The sequence below is a fragment of the Leucoraja erinacea genome, unplaced genomic scaffold (assembly GCF_028641065.1).
Source record: "Leucoraja erinacea ecotype New England unplaced genomic scaffold, Leri_hhj_1 Leri_376S, whole genome shotgun sequence".
Taxonomy (NCBI): domain Eukaryota; kingdom Metazoa; phylum Chordata; class Chondrichthyes; order Rajiformes; family Rajidae; genus Leucoraja; species Leucoraja erinaceus.
This window is the reverse complement of record NW_026576277.1, coordinates 50,112-63,754: the sequence shown is the minus strand read 5'-3', so window position 1 is coordinate 63,754 and position 13,643 is coordinate 50,112. Positions and strand designations below refer to the sequence as shown.

Here is a 13,643-nt window from a genome sequence, read left to right as displayed (position 1 = left end):
AGGGTACCCTAAAATTGTCAAGAATTCCTTAGGGGCGTATTCCTTAGGGGTGATCAATCGTTGCATTGCCTCCCATAATTTTTTGTCCGGGTTTTCATTCATGGTCATTGTTGAACTGGGCTTCGCTGGAGTGGGGGCGTCTGTAGCCCGGGGATGGTCTGCACCCACTGCACTATCCAAATCAAAAGTAGGAGTAGGCACTTTCCTAACAGGAAATAGCCTACGGGGAATTTGTTCCACTTCCATGATTTTGGCGATATCAGGATGGGCTGTCTTATAGCCTGCTATTGTCTCACCCTCAAACACTGCTTCCTTCGCTAAAGGGATCCTTATATTTTATAAGTGATTCCTTAACTTCTCCTGCTGTTCATTTCATTTGTTCTGGCACCGGCTTACAAGGAATCTTCCTTCTAGCTCCCTGAGCCACTACGCTATCCTTTGCCAGTGAAGCAATCGGTGCTAGAGAATCCTTTTCCAATGTCTCCGTTACAGGTTTAAATTTAGTGGGTGGAGACAAAGATGCTGCTGACTCCACTCAAGTGCCCTGCTCACAAGCTGTACAAGGTACTTTAGGATTAGGAACGTGAGAGGGCTGAGAGGAAGGCTGTGTCTCTGTACCAAAAAAGTCTACCCATCCTTTTAAATACTGGGCTTCCTTCCCCTCAAGGTCTACGCTAACCACAGCGCTCTTCCAATTTGTTAGACTAACAACTTCTTTAATCACTTTCCTCTCCGTATATAAAACATTCTCCATAACTAAGTTCATTTCCTTCTTCGCTATCTCCACACTACCGGATAATTTTCTCTATGTACCTTATCCCCATCACGGACTTCAGGCCACCCATCGGCCATAATTCACTTCCTAACTCTTTATTTAACTTTCCCGAAAAATGTTGTAACCTTTCGGCTTTCTGAGGGTAATTCGTTACATATTATTTGTAATGGGCTTTCAGAAGTGATAGCTATATCCTTCAGGCTAATCCCCATGTCCTTGCACAATAGAAACAATACAGACAAATTTCACTCACTCGCACCTCTTCAATAATTCACTCCTCCTTTTCAGTCTCCGAGGCTACCAAGATCGCCCCCGAACAATAGCCAATGTCTCCAAAGCTCTAACAGTCTCACACCTTTCTCAAACAATTGCACAATCAATCTTTCCAATCTACTATTCCATCATTCTATTCAATTGCTCTGTTCAATCGCTCTATTCAACTCTCTTATCAGTTTTGTCTCATTCACAACCACTCATCCAACTCCCAATCTGTAAACAGTTCTGGAAGAATCCTCAATCTCCCAGATTAAGTTGCTTAATATTTAAATATACTTTTTAGCAGCAGTTTCTCCCACTCAAAATACATCAAATAAGGACAAATGAATGAAAGATATGCCTATATCTTCAGTTTCCCTTTCCCTTGACTGTCACTGAAGAAGGGTCTCGACCCGAAATATCACCTATGCTGCTCTATGATCTTTGCTTTTGTACGTCTATCCGCGTGTTCGCTCGACGCACGCACACACGTAGATCGGTGCGGGCCGAGACCAGGAGCAGGGCGAAGGATGACATCATGGCAGCTATCGTAAAAGTCGACCAAATATCACCCAGTCCTTTTCTCCAGGGATGCTGCCAAATCCGCTGATTAACTCCAGCACGCTCATTACACTACGAGTGGCATAACTGAAGTTGGGTCGGGTTTACTGAAATGATGCAAGTTACGCTCCGGTGCGTACTGAACGTCAGTCCATTGGATTTCGCAGGAGTGGGCCATCTTGCTCCGCTCTAAGTTCTTGCTCCGCTCTAAGATCCCAAACAAGCCAAATTCTTATATATTCACTTTAACCCACTTTTACCCCAGTCTTACTCTTTACTAAAAATGACTTTCCCTCTCTCAGTTACTCTTCGCTATCAGGTACCAATCAACAATCAATCAGAGGGGGTACAAACTCCTGGTTGATCAGCCACGATTCGGAATCGATTTTACACAAACTTTATACACACTTTGAAGTTTTATACATACACAGATTAATCTGACAATATGTGCACACTTTATATTATAGTCCAGCACCTCAATGCGAGGTTCTATTAGGCAATTTCAAATCGAAGAATTTCAACTCGCTCTGATCTGACCAATTAGCTTTTTAGTGCATAACTCGATTCTAATTCAAATTTGTTCAGATATAGAATTCTTGAATTAGGGTATTTTCAACCAATCCTATACTCTAACCACCGAGTGCCCGATACCTTTACGAGGGTTCTTCCCCCATCCTTTCTGGGATCTGAATACCTCAAACAGGCGTGGACTTAAACCAACATAGACTCACCCTGTCAAAAAGGCTTCTTGCTTTCCACGTGCTTGGCACTGGGTGTCAGCGTTTAACCTCTTCAGGCTGGCAGTCGATGCCGATATTTGGAGCGCGCTTCCAATCTGCACCCCCAGCAGCGGCGCAGTGCTTAGCCGCTTAACAGCCAGGTCATCTTGAAATATCCACTCAATTGGATACCTGATCTGGGCAGGTCCTCAAACCTCTAGTTTTATTTTTTTTATATGGAATTATTTTTTTGTTTTTTATCACCAGCTGCAGCTACTAGCTATGACCAAGTTTTATGGGCCTTTAACAAAAAGGAGAGGGCCTTTAACCTAACACTAGCAGAGCCTCTAACCCCAAAGGCACTTTTGCCCTCAGTGCTTGCTAGACTGTTTTACGATCTCGTCGGGACCCTTTCCCAAGCCCGTGAATTATCGATCTGCTCCGACTAGCGAGGTGACGAAAACAGATGCGAAAAACGCACCTTGGCGCCGATTTCTGCACTCGTGATCGGGAACAGTTCAATACCCTTAATCGCAAGCTTGTGTTTGGGGGTCCGTTGAGATCCCGGATGAGCCCCCAATGTAAATATGGTCTTCTCAAGCTTACCCCCCAGTCTAGTTCAGGCAAAAAAACTCGAGCACTGGAACAACCAAACTTTATTTTTAGATTGAACAGCAAATCCCCCTATATGACACCTAAACCATCGCGGATTCGATCCTTGTCTCTGCCTGGCCCAGCCCATCAGCCTCGTGCAAGCAGACACACACCAAAAGGTCACGCAGTCCCAAGCATTTCTCCAGAAGATCCACCTAGATCTAAGATGGAGCCACCTTTTATAGGTCCACGAACATTGAGGGGCCGACCTACATAGGGGTGGCCTCCTTACAATCCAATCAAACATTCATTTCATCAGTACATTATTGCCAGTTCCCCAAACCAATTAGTCTCCCATACATGGTTTCTAGGAGAAGCTTCCGGAAGGAAGCTAATTTAACTGAATAATGCAACATTTACCCTGGAAATCAAACAAACCTGCCAAGGCTTAACACTTTGGCCGATCAACAAACAGCAGAGTAACTGTCTCGCAACATTATTTACAATATTTACAATTATTAAAAATTATTATTATTTTTTTTAAATTAGAAGCATGTATACAAATAATAGTAAGCGACAATTTAATTACAGATTTCTTACATAGCTTCAATTTTTATAAAGAATGAGAAAAAGAGGCGATGCAAAAGGAAACTACCAATAACAAGATTGTATTTGTATTCATTTTATTGTCATTATCTCATAAGAGACAACGAAATGGATTTTCCTTACGGTCAAGTAACATAAAAAATAAATAATAAATAAATGAAACATTTTTTGTTTTAAAAAGCACAAACATAGAAGTCCACGACACAACATAACCCCACAGCGGCACCAAAGTTAAGGAAGGTACCATAGTCCAGCCAGCCTGCCCGCCGATCTTCCCAGATGTTCACCCGTGGTCGGGGCCTCCCGAGCACCCGCAGTCGCCGCCACGGGCGGCCCGATGCTCAGGCCCTCTCGCCGGGAACGATGGAACCCCGACGGAGAACATCCTCAGCGGCCCGGACCTCCAGATCAGCCACCTCCCACCGGAGTCCGCGGCTCCCGAAGTCCACAGGCCCAGCCGGGCGGAGTCACAGGACTCCACGATGTTGGTCAACGTCGCCCGAGTTGGGAGCTCCGCGAACCACAGCTTCGTGATGTCGGTGCAGCAGGCCCAGCGCTCCGGAGCTCCAAACGGCGATCCCCGGTAAGGCATCGCCCGCACCGCGATGTATCCAACACTGCGCTGCTGCTGGACCCTGTTCCCCCACATAAAGACATTAAAAACCCCACAAAAAACCGCTCTTCAAACCTAACAAAAAAACAAAAAGATGCTGGACTGAAGGCGGAGGCAGCTCGCAACAGTGCCACCGGATGTCCAATTGTGGAGTTAGATCCAGGAAATGTTGAGTATAACTATTCATCCAATCCCAAACTCGTGTTTCAACCCTGATTTTGTGTTACCAAAAGTGAACCAGTTCACTTTTCCAAAAAATCAATAAATGGAGACCATATTCTAACAAATAATTCTGGTTTGTCAATTAAGACAAACTCATTTTTTCCAAATGCAAGATCTCAGTCATTTCCGTAATCCACATTTTAATTGTGGGGGCTGCTGGTTTTTTCCAAAATTTTAGTATTAATTTTTACGCAGTTATTAAACTGTAATCAATAAATTGTCTCTGACATCGTTAAGTTTGTGCTATGTTCTGATAATCCTAATATTATTCATTTTGGCTCTGGGTCCAGTTGCAGTAATCCAATCAATTTACATGCATTTTACACTTCTTTGGAGGTCCTCTGCAAAAATCTAATTCATTCTGTCAATTGAAGAGATACTCATACATTTCTTAACTGTAACATTGATCTGGGACCTAGACTTACTGGCACCATTCGGCAGCTTGTCTTATTACATACAGACACACTGACTTGACCAAAATGGCCTTACAATACATGATTTTTTTGCTAAATTTTGGTTCTGTTTTGGTCAGGATTTACATCCCGGTTGCTAAACACTTTGCCACCCCCTCCCATCCCACATTGACCTTTCTGTCCTAGGCCTCCTCCACTGTCAGAGTGGTATGAATATTGACTTCTCTAACTCCAACTAACCCATGCTTTCCCTCTCTGTACATCCCTTCCCCTTCCAAGTTCTCTGACCAGGCTGAACAGATTAAAATTTTATCAGTTTGCTTTGTCTTCACCTTTTCCTAGCTAACAATGATCTATTCTGCATTTTCCTTGATCTCATCTATTTTGAAGTCTCGTATTCACACCTTGCACTTCCTTATTTATGTATCTCCCTCTCCCCTGAAGAAAGGTCTCGACCTGAAACGTCACCCATTCCATCTATCCAGAGATGGTGCTCCAGCATTTTGTGTCTATATCTTATTGTTTAGGAAGTGGTTTTGAAAGTGATTACAACTAACACAAGTTTTTGTGTATTCATTGTTCTTTAAACAATTCACAGAGTTAGTTACAAGTAGATACATAGTTGAAAGTTGTCTTAAAAAAAAATGGTGCCCTGAAATTGGGGGACTATGTATAAACACAGCTGTAATTTCTACATGGTGAAACCAAAATGGTTTTTTTTAAATGACCTTTAATAAAATCTGACAATGTGCACTTTAACCACATGATTTTTTTTTATTACAAATCACAAATTGTGCAGTACAGAGGCAAATAAATGATGGGTCTTTGTCCCAAACATTATGGAGGGCGCTCTGTTAGAAGTCTAAACTAAACATAGTTTGCATAAAACAGTCGGCATCCAAAATCGGAAGGTATGTCATTGCTTTGCATGAGCTCAGTCACTGTAACATCATAACATGACAACTCTTCTTTCAGTTTCTGTATACACTGTAATTTATCTTTACTCTTTTATTACTCTTTAATTTACTTTTGTTCCCTGTTTTTACATCGTTAGCAAATGCAGTGTCCCAGAGGAACCTGAAGATGATACTGACGATGGCCCCAGTTATTCGAAAAAACGTAAAAAGCAGTAAGTTCCTCTCATTGATGAAAGATTAAGGTTGACACAAGGAACTGCAGATGCTGGCTTACAAAAAAACACAAAGTGCTGGAGTAACTCAGCAGGTCAGGCAGCATCTCTGGGAGACATGGATGGATAACGTTTCGAGTTGGGCTCCACCTTCTGTCTAGATCCCGACCTGAAATGTCACCCTTCCATGTCTCCAGAGATGCTGCCTGACTCGCTGTGAAATTTCAATTATTACCTAAGTATTAAAAGATATGTAACATACTTCTGTGTATTCCAGAGAACAGAAGAAAAGTGGAAAAACTCGACAAATTGTGGATAAAACCAATCAGGTCAGATAACCTATTGTACGAGTCTTATCAACTTCCAACCTGTATCCTTTGACAGCCTTCTTCACTGTCTGCAACTCTGCCATTTCTTTCCAACCCATCTGGGTTTTTGTCCAATTAATTATATATAAGAATAAAAATGACAAGCAACAGGGGTTCCAGCACTGATCTGTGCAGAACACCACAGATCACAAACATCAGTCAGAATAACACCCTTCCACCATTAACTTCTGTTGTCTATGGGTAAGCCCATCCTGACTTCAAACTACCAAGTCATCATAGATCTTAGTCTTCTGGATCAGCCTACCACAGGGAACCTTGTCATAGGCCCCTTGTTAAAATCCATGCAGACAACATCCACTGCCCTATCTTCATCAATCTTGTTCCTTAAATTCCTCAGAAAACAAAACCTCATCTAGTTTGTAAGACATGGACTGTGCTGCACAAAGCCATGTTGACTGTCCCGAATTAGACCATACTCTTTCAAATGCAAGTTAATCCTATCAATGAGAATCCCTACCATTGATATGAGACTCACTGGCCTATAATTTCCTGAATTACCCATATTTCCAGTCCTCCAGAATTTCAATTGGAACTAAAGAGAATACAAAGATCGTTTCAAAGGCCCAACATTCTCTCCTCTGTTGTTTCACCCAATAACTTATGATAGATCCATCAGGCTCCAGGGACTTATCTGCTTTAATGCTCTTCAAGAGACCCAACACACCATATTTTTATATCTCAAGATGCTTGTGCGTTAATTTTTGATGATGTTTGCTGGAGTGTGGATGTGACCATTATATACTGAACCATTTAACCATTTATTGATAATCTTGTTTCATTATTGAAAGTGGTCCTTAAGAAACCATACAGCCAATTTAAGGAACAGCTATGAGCAGCAATGAATGAGAAGAAATTAAACTAAATAGAGGTTTTAAATGGAACAAGATTATAAAGTTAATGATGTTATTGCTTTTCGATTCACAGCTAAACCTACAGAAAATAATTCTGAATTATGGTCGGGAAGCTAACGCTCTTCTAAAGGAACAGAAGAGGTTACATGCACGGGTATGGCCATTGAATATTTAATATATATCTATATTACTAAAAGTCTGATCTTGACCGCTTTTGGCTCGCTGTGGTGTGATTTCCGAGAGAACGCCGCCACCTACGGCCATCATTTTTGGCCACCTTGCTCAGAGCCCCCCTACGCCTTCCTGGACCAGAGGATTTTTCCCATCGATGAAAAATCAGAGATATTAATATTTTAAAATAATTTGCCATTCTCTCTGCTGCCCCTGCTGGAGGGAGGGGGAGTGACTATAAAACCAGGAAGTGGTGTGCCTCACTCAGTCTCTGCAAGATGGAGGAAGCCAGAGTGTCACGTGTCTGAGCTCTGAATAACACTGAATACATGTCTACTCAACTGTGAGTGCCCTTAATGTGGTTTGAGAATGAAAATATGGTTGGTTTGAAGTAAAAAGGCACTGCCTGCAAATGGGTGTTTGGGGGGGGTTTGTGTTGAAGTAAAAAGGCACTGCCTGCAAATGGCTGTTTGGGGGATTTGGATTGAAGTGAAAAGGCATTGCCTGCAAATGGTTGCTTGGGGGGGTTTGTGTTGAAGTGAAAAGGCACTGCCTGCGAACGGTTTTTTGGGATGGGGTTGAAGTGAAAAGGCACTGCCTGCAAACGGTTGTTTGGGGGGATGGGGTTGAAGTGAAAAGGCATTGCCTGCAAATGGTTGTTTGGGGGGGGGTTGGGTTGAATTGAAAAGGCACTGCCTGCAAATGGTTGTTTGTCTAAACTTGACAACTTCCTGTTTGTGGGGGCATGAACATCGAATTCTCCCAATTTTGTTAGTCCTTGCTGTCTCCTCCCTTTCCTCAGTCCCCCAGCTGTCTCCTCCCATCCCCCAGCCTTCGGGCTCCTCCTCCTTTTTCCTTTCTTGTCCCCGTCCACCCCCGCCCCCGATCAGTCTGAAGAAGGGTTTCGGCCCGAAACGTTGCCTATTTCCTTCGCTCCATAGATGCTGCTGCACCCGCTGAGTTTCTCCAGCTTTTTTGTGTACCTTAAATCCTGTTTGCACTATATTGATTTTAGATAAAACGCTACCACTTACGGCTGTGATTTTTGGCCATCTTACTCAGTCCCCCTCTGCTCATCAGGTGCAGAGTATTCTTCCCATCAATGAAAAACAAAAGTGTTATTAGTGTTTTAAAAAATGTTGAGAATCTCTCTCCTGTCAATCACGCCATGAAAGCCACACCTTTTCCGGGGGGAGGGATTATAAAACCCGGAAGTGTGGGTGTGGCTCAGTCTCTGCATAATGGGGGAGGGAGAGGTCACGACTCTGTCTGAGCTGTGAATGAACTGAACACACTGAATGTCTACTGAACTGTGAGTGTGATGTTTTGTGCGGTTTTATGGTGATTTCACCCTGCTTGAAATAGTTGGAAACTGCATTTGAATGTGGTGGCCGTGCACCCTGCATGAAATGGTATGCAACTGCACTTGAATTTGGTGGCCTTGCACCCTGCTTGAAGTGGTATGAAACTGCACTTGAATTTGGTGGCCTTGCACCACGGATGAAGGCCCCGACCACGGATGAACACGGAGGGGAGGCTGTCTGGACTATGGTGCCATCCTCACCTTGGTGCCATTTATGTTATGTTGTGTCGTGGACTTTCTGTGTTTGTGCTTTTTTTTAAATTCAATTTCAATTTTATTTCTAATATGTTCTCTTATTTATTATTTATTTATTTATTTATTTGTGATTTAAAAAAAAAAATTTTTATGATACTGCCTGTAAGGGAAATTCATTTCGTTGTCTCAAATTGAGACAATGACAATAAATTTGAATACAATACAATACAATACCCTGCTTGAAATGGTAGGAAAATGGATGTGAATTTGGTGGCCCTGCACTCTGCTTGAAATGGAATTTCAAGGAATAGCCATGAGTCAACTGCCTGCCCACCAGCCATGAGTGAGCTGCCAGCACATTGGGCTTGAGGGACTGAGCTGCCACCCCAAGAATCCATTTGGCCCACAATGTCCATACTAGCCCTCTGGAGACCAGTAGTCCCTGCAGCCAACAACACCCATACTAGCCCCCTCTCCCCACTGGCCACCAATATTGGCCACCAATATTGGAATTGGTGGAGAGGTGGAATATTGTATAGGGGGACCAGCCCTCCCGTGTGGACATGGGACCGAACGGGTCCCACTTAGTAATGTGTAAATTCTTGCTTGGTTATAGCTGTATCTCCAATGTGCTCTTTTTTTTCGGTGTGATCCTGAATATTTGAGCATGTGCTATTCATCCATAAAGTCCTTTGCAGGCAGTTAGAATCTTATTTCAGCAGAAAGTGGGAATACTCATTTAATTTCACCAAGGTCATGGAGGACCTTTGGTTGTATCCTGACTGCCAACTTTGGGAAGATCAACTAATTCCACACAAAATAGGCGGCAGTCTCTTGATTTTTGCCATAATCCATAATCCTTGCTGTTTTGGTTGCTGAAGTCGGTTGCAAGAACTTTCTATGTTGCTTGTCTTCAGTTAATCCAAGGATTACCACATCTTTTCCGATTAAATGGAACTAGATGAATAATCTGTAACTGGTTGCTGTCCAACAAGAGAACTGAACCACAGTTTAGTTTTTAGTTCAGTTTAGCGTGGAAACAGGTCCTTTGGCCCACTGAGTCCACGCTATCCGACACACACTAGGGACAATTTACAATTTTACCAAAACCAATTAACCTGCATACCTGTACATCTTTGGAGTGTGGGAGGAAACCGGAGTGCCCGGAGAAAACCAACACAAGTCACGGGAAGAATGCACAAACTCCGTGCAGATGGCACCCGTGGTCCGGATCGAACCCGGGTCTCTGATACTGTAAGGCAACAACTTTACCGCTGCACCACTGTGCCGCCATAGGTGATAAACCTCTTATCAACACCTTTATGAAATGCAAGAGCACTTTTAGTTATATAGCTAGATAATAATAATATATGGTTTTAATAGACTGCAACACGGAAATAGGCTCCCCATGGTGTAATATGTGCATTGGACACTCGATGGCGGTTACTTTTTTAACCACATTTTCTATTTAGTTTAATTACTGTGCAACTTTTGGCACTGACGAGTTATGACTTCCTTATCAATTATATTTTATATAAATCTGTGCAAAATTTCATGTAGTTCCGAGACATGGGTCACAAAATTGATTTCTAGACACATTTTTGATGCTCGGCCCACAGCCTATTTGTTCTGCTGCTACTCTTTCCCAGCTTTATTTTCCGCTCTCTCTTCAATCAGTCTGAAAGGTGGTCCCGACCCAGAATGTCACCTATCAATTTTCTCCAGACGCTGCCTGACCCTCCAGCTGAGTTACTTACTCCAGCACTCTCCTTTTTTGTAAACTAGCATTTGCCGTTCCTTGTTTCTACTCGGCAAAGAGCTTGCATGGTGTGAATGACCAGTTCCTATGCCATGTTAAATAAGAATGATCTGCATTTTGTGCCTTTCTTTGGTACACTAGCATCTGCAGATCTTTGTTATTGGTATAGTACATTCTCAGTTCAACATTGAATGGTCTTTGAATGTTTAAGTCCTCAAGTCTTAGAACATTCTGGAGGGGGAGGGTGAACAGCCAGTTGTCGTGGTGCATATTGGCACCAACGATATAGGTAAAAAAAGGGATGAGGTCCTAAAGGATGAATTTAGGGAGCTAGGAGATAAGCTTAAAAGTAGGACCTCAAAGGTAATAATCTCTGGATTACTACCAGTACCACGGGCCAGTCAGAGCAGAAATAGGAGGATATTGCAGATGAATACGTGGCTTGAAAAATGGTGCAAGGGGGAGGGATTCAAATTTTTAGGGCATTGGAACCAGTTCTGGGGGAGGTGGGACCAGTACAAACAGGACGGTCTGCACCTGGACTGGAATGGAACCAATGTCCTTGGGGGGGTGTTTGCTACTGCTGTCGGGGAGGATTTAAACTAATGTGGCAGGGGGATGGGTACAAGAGCAGAGGGCCAGGGGGGTGTAAAATGAAGGTAGAAGCAATAGGTAGCAAGGTGAAAAGTAAAAGTGGCAGGCAGACAAAACCAGGGCAAAAATCAAAAAGGGCCACTTTTCAACATAATTGTATAAGGGGTAAGAGCGTTGTAAAAACAAGCCTGAAGGCTTTGTGTCTCAATGCAAGGAGTATTCGTAATAAGGTGGATGAGTTGAACGTGCAGATAGTCAAGTCAAGTCAAGTCAAGTTTATTTGTCACATACACATACGAGATGTGCAGTGAAATGAAAGTGGCAATGCTCGCGGAACAACAAAACAACCAAACAAATTATAAACACAATCATAACACACATATTATTTTACGTAATAAATAATAGAAGGAAAAACGTTCTGTACAGTTAGTCCCTGGTGAGAAAGGCGTTTACAGTCCGAATTGCCTCTGGGAAGAAACTTCTTCTCAGCCTCTCCGTTCTCACTGCATGGCAACGGAGGCGTTTGCCTGACCGCAGCGGCTGGAACAGTCTGTTGCAGGGGTGGAAGAGGTCTCTCATAATTTTGTTTGCTCTGGAGTTGCACCTCTTGTTGTATAGTTCCTGCAGGGGGGTGAGTGAAGTTCCCATAGTGCGTTCGGCCGAATGCACTACTCTCTGCAGAGCCTTCTTGTCCTTGGCAGAGCAATTCCCGAACCAGATGGTAATGTTCCCGGACAAGATGCTTTCCACCGCTGCTGCGTAGAAGCACTGGAGGATCCTCAGAGACACTCTGAATTTCCGCAATTGCCTGAGGTGGTAAAGGCGCTGCCTTGCCTTACTCACCAGTGCTGAGGCGTGTGATGACCATGTCATATCCTCAGAGATGTGGACTCCCAGATATTTAAAACAGTTCACCCTATCCACAGGATCACCATTTATACTCAATGGAGTGTACGTCCTCGGATGATGTGCCCTCCTAAAGTCCATGATCAGCTCCTTCGTTTTTTTGATGTTCAAGAGGAGGCTGTTCTCCTGGCACCAGAGTGCTAGATCAGCCACCTCCTCCCGGTAGGCCCTCTCATCATTGTCTGAGATCAGGCCCACCACCACAGTGTCATCAGCAAACTTAATTATTGAATTGGTGCTGAACCTAGCCACACAGTCATGTGTGTACAGGGAGTACAATAGGGGGCTGAGGACGCAACCCTGGGGCGATCCTGTGCTCAGGGTGAGGGACTTCGATGTGTTCCCTCCCATCTTGACTACCTGGGGCCTGGCGGTGAGAAAGTCCAGGACCCAGGCACACAGGGAGGTGTTGAGCCCCAATTCCAGTAGCTTCCCGGCCAGTCTGGTGGGGACTATCGTGTTGAAGGCTGAACTGTAGTCTATGAACAGCATCCTCACGTAGCCCCCCTTCTGGCTGTCCAGATGGGAGAGAGCGGTGTGCAAGACCTGGGAGACCGCATCGTCCGTGGACCTGTTCGGACGGTATGCAAACTGCAACGGGTCCATGTTCCGAGGGAGGAAGGCGCAGATGTGATTTCTTCACCAGCCTCTCAAAGCATTTCATGACTACCGAGGTAAGGGCCACCGGACGGTAGTCATTCAGGCAGGCTGGGGAGGCATTTTTTGGTACCGGTACGATGATGGATTTTTTGAAGCAGGCAGGGACCACGGACTTGTCCAGGGAGAGGTTGAATAATGTAGTGAGCACTGGAGCTAGCTGCGTAGCACAGGACTTGAGTACTCGCCCCGGGATGCCATCGGGGCCTGCAGCTTTTCTTGTGTTCACCCGTGTCAGTGCCCTCCTCACGTCGTGCTCGGACAGCGAGAATGTGTGCATATTCCTCCCTTCAGCTTCAGTAGCCAGCCCGCTGGCAGTATTGTCGATAGTCGGCAGACCTGGAGTGGTGTTGCCCCTCTCGAAACGAGCGTAGAAGGAGTTCAGGTCGTCAGCTAGGGAGGTGCCGGCACATGCGGATGAGGGAGCGGTGCTTCGGTAGTTGGTTACAATCCGTAGCCCCTGCCACAGGCTTCTGGTGTCCTGCTGCTCCATCTGTAACTCCATCTTGTCCCTGTACCTTCTCTTTGCGTCCTTCACCGCCCTTCGCAGTCGGTAGGACTCTGCCTTGTAGACGTCCATGTTTCCTGATGCCAAGCCCGAGTTGTAGGCAGCGGTACGAGCATTCAAGGCCACACGAACAGACCTGTCTACCCAGGGTTTTTGGTTCGGGAAGGTGCTTACCCTTACCGTGGGGACGATGTTGTCGGTTATTGTTGCGATGAAGTCCATGACTGCTTCCGCGAACTCACTGACGTCACTGGAACTTGCTTCGAACATATTCCAGTTGACATCACTCAGTGCGTCTTGCAGCATGGCCTCTGACTGGTCGGACCACCGCTTTACGTCCCTCGTCTCTACTGCTTCCCGAAC

The 13,643-nt window shown here is 44.5% G+C and overlaps 1 protein-coding gene across 1 annotated transcript in view; it reads left to right on the top strand.

Moving 5' to 3' along the window:
• LOC129693648 (MORC family CW-type zinc finger protein 3-like) overlaps positions 1-13,643 on the top strand; it is a 58,962-nt gene that overhangs the window by 24,269 nt on the left and 21,050 nt on the right. Inside the window, exons 12-14 of the mRNA XM_055630432.1 lie at positions 5,813-5,887; positions 6,165-6,216; positions 7,201-7,281. Coding sequence (XP_055486407.1) covers positions 5,813-5,887; positions 6,165-6,216; positions 7,201-7,281 — 208 coding nt within the window. The remainder of the gene's footprint in view (positions 1-5,812; positions 5,888-6,164; positions 6,217-7,200; positions 7,282-13,643) is intronic.